The sequence below is a fragment of the Miscanthus floridulus genome, chromosome 1, assembly GCF_019320115.1.
Source record: "Miscanthus floridulus cultivar M001 chromosome 1, ASM1932011v1, whole genome shotgun sequence".
Lineage (NCBI taxonomy): Eukaryota > Viridiplantae > Streptophyta > Magnoliopsida > Poales > Poaceae > Miscanthus > Miscanthus floridulus.
This window is the reverse complement of record NC_089580.1, coordinates 146532560-146537852: the sequence shown is the minus strand read 5'-3', so window position 1 is coordinate 146537852 and position 5293 is coordinate 146532560. Positions and strand designations below refer to the sequence as shown.

The following is a 5293-nucleotide window of genomic DNA, read 5'->3' as shown; positions in this document are numbered from 1 at the left end:
TATATTTTTATCTTTTTTCTAAAAGGAAGCTGGAGTCCAATGAAATTCTGTGAAGACAGATCAATCAAGGAAAACAAAGAAAGAACAAAAATATGAGATGAGAAGACATTTTTTTTAGCAAAGATGAGAAGACAAATGAACAGCTTGACGGGCCGGCCATGACAAACCTGGGCCAAGAATAAACAGGCCCATAGTGTATAGGGTCTAAAGGGACCCAAAAAAACCCACCGGTTCTCCCACCTCCGCTCCGCCGCCGCAACAACCATTTCCTCCTCTCGCTGCCGCCTCCGATCCCCTCCCCGAGGCTTCAGAACCAGTTCATCCAGGCCCAAATGGCGGCGGCGAGGAGCCTGCTTCTGAGGCACCTCCGCTTGGCGGCGGTCCCGTCAGCGGCATCCGTGAGGCTGACGGCGTCGCTGCAGGAGGCCCTGTGGGGGCGGCGGTGGATGTCTTCGGAGGATGCCAAGGGCTCTTTCTTGGACAAGAGCGAGGTCACTGAACGCATCATCAAGGTCGTCAAGAGCTTCCTGAAGATCGATGACCCCTCCAAGGTATATACACTGCTGTCACACTCTCCCTACCGGGCTAGCTGGAACAAGAGGTGCTTGATGGGATCAAACCGACAACCGAATCGAATCGATGCAATAGCTTCTCTGCGAGGAACGAATGTTGTGAGAAACGCAGACGTAGCTGAATTGATGGATCTATTAGCAGTATGCAGTAACGATAAGCATTTCTATGTGTAAATTGGATTAAAGTTCAAAGAGTGGTTTCAGTGTGTTGTGGTGTTGTTACTAGTGTTACTTCAACTTGATTCTGTTGATTAGCGTGGATAGTTCATTGTTGGTAAACTTTAGCTAATAGCCTAATACCTAGGGCAATTGCCTAATTTGTTAAGAAATGTTTTATTTTCTTACTCAAAGGAAATTGAGAAATGACTACTAATGAAATGACACATTTTTCTTGTGAAAACAGGCATTAGTGTAAAATTGGGAGTTTTCTATATAGTTTTTGTTAAGTTTATTTGTTTATTTGGGAATTTTTATGGTCAAGATTTTCTTGGGTAAATCAAGTGGAGTACTACTAGGTGCTGTTTTGTTCAGTGTAAACAGTTACTTGGACAGTTACTTGCATAGCTATATTGAGATTCAGCATCAAGAAACCAAATGAAGAAATCCCTAAACAAACACAAGTGTCTGCAAGTGAAACCAGTTAGCAGGCTTGAACTTACATAGACTAGCATAAGAGCCTCTCTTAAACTTATTCTCTAAATCATCATTTGGAGAGTCATTTGAATAAAAATCGCGCTCTATACCTTTTCACTCTCCTACAACTTCTCTATATCTCTTGCGCACTCTAGAGAGCCAACCCCGCTCTCAATCTTTGGCTAGCGATAAATCCGGAATAGAGGATGTTTGTATTTGGAGATCTAATTAAAGAAGTTGTTGGAGGGTATTTTTTCACCGAAATCTCTATTCCTATGAATTAGTAAGGATATAAAGAGGCTCTTGGAGTTGCTCTAAAGCCTGACTAGGCATTTAATTTGTTGCCTTAGCGGCTATGGATTAGGCAGTTGGTCCAGTTATGGACAGAGTCTTCTCTTATTCTCCTGAACAAGCACTTGAGCTGAGGACTTACAAATTCAAGGGGGTTGGAATCAAAACTAGATTTTTTTACTACAATTAGGATGAAGCTAGCTACCGCATGAGAGCTTCTCTTTTTGGATTTCAAATCTCACTATTCTCTGCTTGCCTACTGGCAGGGTAGCACTTGTGCAGAACATCAGAAATCAAGCATTTAAATTAACTCAGGCAGTCGGGCTTCCATGTTGCTTAGCATATCAATATTTGTAGGTGCTCTAGCTAGGGTGAAGACATGAATGTCAGCACTTAATATTAGTAGTTTCATCATAATGTAGCCTTTTTCCATATAATGTAGCAGATATTATGCAAAAAAAGAAGCATTCATTTACATGTATATAAAATAGAACATAGTACAATGTAGTAAGGTGTGATGACCTCAACTTTTCTTTCTTTCTTTTTTTTTTGAAAGAACCTCATTCTTATTTTTCCAGGTTACAGCAATACCAGTGGTGACTATTTAATAGTTCTACGTTAGCTATTTGTTACAAAAGTGCCTAATCACCATTTTATGCCTGCATTGGTGTAGTTCATGTATAGCATCATCAATAGATCCGTTCATGTGGTAGGCCAAGCTCATCAGGGAATTCATGAGATGCAGCATTTGCTTCCTTTGTCTTGTGTTCCTGCTGCTCATTTGTTGTGACCAATGCATTGGCATGGATATGAAGTTTCTGCTGTTGCTTTTGTTGGCATTGCTGCCTACTCAGTTCTGCACAACTGGTCCTTGGAATTTTAGTCTGCCCATTCATTTGGTTGTACGCCTCTGCACGTGGCAAGAAAACTCCAGTTCCTCTGTTGCTCTGTTTTCCTGGTCACAAAACATATGGTTGCTGCTTTGCCAGAGCAAATCTTGGCAGATTAATGTCTCCTTTCATTACTCTGCCATTGCACAGAAGTGTCCATGTTTTCATTGTCTTGGCATTGTCACTGCGATTAGTGATGTGAACCCATCTTCCCAGCCTATAGACCTGTGGCTTTTGAGAGGAGGGGGGGGGGGGGGGGGGGGGGGGGGGATGCTGCTGTCTGTAGGAGTTGTTTGCTATGGCATGATGGAGATAATGATGCTGGTATGTCCCCATTGTGCTGTTAAGGATTCTTGCAAGACGCGAGGCAAGTTCCTTAATAGTAAGGTCAAGGTCATCAGCTTTGACAATTCCAATATCCTCAAGGATCTCTGGTGGAAGCCACCGGTGAGCATCGTTGGGCTCTATTGTTTGGTACTCAGCCATTTTGAACCAGGATTCAGGCAGGTTTGATGTAATGGGACTAGAAGTATATGGTTGTTGGTGGCTAAGGGAAACTAGGATTTTCTGACTTCTGAGTGCCTGGGGATGGAGGGGGAAGGGAATAAATACTTAACGGTAGACACAATTTTGGCATGATTATTTTATTTTTCTGCTGTTTCTGTTTTGAGATTTTCGGTTTACCATATGCATCTTGTGTGCCTTTTCATGTGTTTTGTGTGGATGGTATGGTGGAATCTTGTCAAGAAGCTTTTCTCGAACAAATCTTGTTTAAAAAGCTATATTTAGGAACTTACGGTTTTGCATACTTTTTTTTGTGTGTTCCTTGGTTCTTCTTGGCTGATTTTGTGGAGTGTTAGTAAGTAGGATCTAAACTAGTTTTTTCTGAGATTTTATCTGTTCTCAGAAATTTATTTGTACTTTGCAATTCAAAACTCATATTTTTCTTGTTTTCAGCTGCATGAAAAAATATTTATGCTACATTGGATTGCAAGATTATTGGAAATTAATTGTAGGCTATTACTGATCTCTAGTATTTTTGAGGACTTATTCCATACTCTGAAGTAAGTTTGATAAGCACACAGTTATATGAATTTCAGGATTTTAAAAATAAAAAAATAACCAGTTATCTAGGTCGTGTAGCTGTAACACAGCACTGTTATTGCGTAGGTGAATGTTATCAGTGAGGGTAAGATTTAGACAGACACTAGTCCAGAAATTGGTGCTCTTTGTAATTGCATATGTTGGTGCTCCATGCATGGTAACTATGGAAAATCAGCAAGAATAAGTTAGAACCGAGAATTGTTTATAACAGCCCTAACTCATTTCTGTCAGCAATCTAGTTTGCTGCTTGTTATTGTACTTATGTGTGACACTGACAGAACAAGAAAACCTATGCACAGGAAAAAGAAAGAACTGCTCAGGTTTTGAGCTGCTAGCGGGCTTTCACCTTGATTCAGACATCTTACTCCTGTTATCTTTTTTTCTCTAATCTGTAAAATTCCAATAAGTAAATGCTGTTGAGACATGTGTTTGGTTACATTTTTTCCTGCAAGCGTAAATGTTTGATGGCAAATCCTCAGTCAGTTTGTTCCCAATGACCTGTAGGTGACACCAGATGCCCATTTCAAGAATGATCTTGGCCTAGACAGTTTGGATGCAGTGGAGGTTGTCATGGCCCTTGAAGAGGAATTCAGATTCGAGATACCTGACAATGAAGCTGACAAGATTGACTCCATCAAAGTTGCAGTTGACTTCATTGCCTCACACCCGCAAGCGAAATGATAAGACACATTTCATGCTATAGTTGAGTTATATTGTCATCAATCTCTGCCCTACCCCCTATCTTTTTATGAAGAAAGTTTGCCTTGAAGATGTACACTACCATGACCATTTAGATACTTTTCCTGACGTTACTCCGGAAGGTCCCGAGTTCGAGTCGCTGTCTCCTTGCATTGCACAGGCGAGGGTAAGGCTTGCCACTAGCACCCTTCCTCAGACCCTGCGCAGAGTGGGAGTTCTCTGCACTGGGTACGTCCTTTTTGAATCGTCTGCACTAAATAAAACGTTTGAACCTGAGAAGGAACTTGTTTTCTTGTATTCGGCTTTCCCCGCTTATCAAAGAGTGTACATACTTTCGATTACTTGTATAGGGATGTCAATGAAGCAACCTTCATCTGCATATATGACTCTTTTTGATGGAAAAAAACACCTGTGGGCTTGCGAAGTTATGCACCTGTGAGGGAAAAAAACTGCTGCTCTAACTGACCAGTGAACATCAACAAAACCACTGAACCAGTGTCTGATCCTTGATCGATGATCGTTGCTACGGTTAAGCTATCCCACAACATTCAGGCGCATCAAAACCATGGCACAGCACTGATAGATCTGCAGTGCACTAGGTGTGAGTGTGAGACTGAAGATCAGTCTTCGCCGAACTCATGTGCTGTGAGCCAATATCCATATTCAACTCTAGCATGTATACATACTATTCCATTTGCTACATACCAATATTCAGAGAGATCATTTCAGGGCTTAGTGCTTTGTTTATGGCAAGACGAATCATATTGTAACACCCTCGATGTTACACCGTAAATCATCTACTAAAACATGTCATGAGCATCATGTTTATGTGTTAATACATTTAATAGAGTATGTAGATCAATTTCTGTAACTCAAAACGATCAACTAAAATGCGAAACGAAAGTTGATTTAATAGTCATGTTATATCACTTAGGGTTTAAAATAAATTTTTATTAAGCAAAAATGCTATAGAACATGTATGTGGTACTTAAATAAAGTTTGAAGTACAAACTTTATAGATGGCAATGAAATACTTGCGGTCGATGATATTACTAGCTAATTTTCCACTAGCTTAGAAATTGCAAATGGAAATCAAATTCAGCT

The 5293-nt window shown here is 40.5% G+C and overlaps 1 protein-coding gene across 2 annotated transcripts; it reads left to right on the top strand.

Annotated features, from left to right (window-relative positions):
* Nucleotides 1-222: 222 nt before the first annotated feature.
* On the top strand, nucleotides 223-4875 carry LOC136497150 (acyl carrier protein 2, mitochondrial-like). Of its 2 annotated transcripts, XR_010769224.1 has the most exons (3): nucleotides 223-551; nucleotides 3995-4417; nucleotides 4540-4875. XR_010769224.1 is itself a non-coding variant. In XM_066492948.1 (2 exons), the coding sequence occupies exons 1-2, from the start codon at nucleotides 333-335 to the stop codon at nucleotides 4169-4171; spliced, it is 396 nt and encodes a 131-aa protein (XP_066349045.1). In that variant the 5' UTR covers nucleotides 223-332; the 3' UTR covers nucleotides 4172-4532. The 2 variants fall into 2 exon arrangements, 1 of the variants encoding a protein (XP_066349045.1); XM_066492948.1 differs by lacking the exon at nucleotides 4540-4875 and having other exon boundaries at nucleotides 3995-4532.
* Nucleotides 4876-5293: the final 418 nt, after the last annotated feature.

What these genes read in the sequence shown, in the direction of transcription:
- LOC136497150 (XM_066492948.1), top strand. Translation starts at nt 333, where the DNA reads ATGGCGGCGGCGAGGAGCCTGCTTCTGAGGCACCTCCGCTTGGCGGCG. An exon ending in AGATCGATGACCCCTCCAAG is followed by an intron (nt 552 to 3,994) that starts GTATATACACTG and finishes AATGACCTGTAG; the next exon opens with GTGACACCAGATGCCCATTT.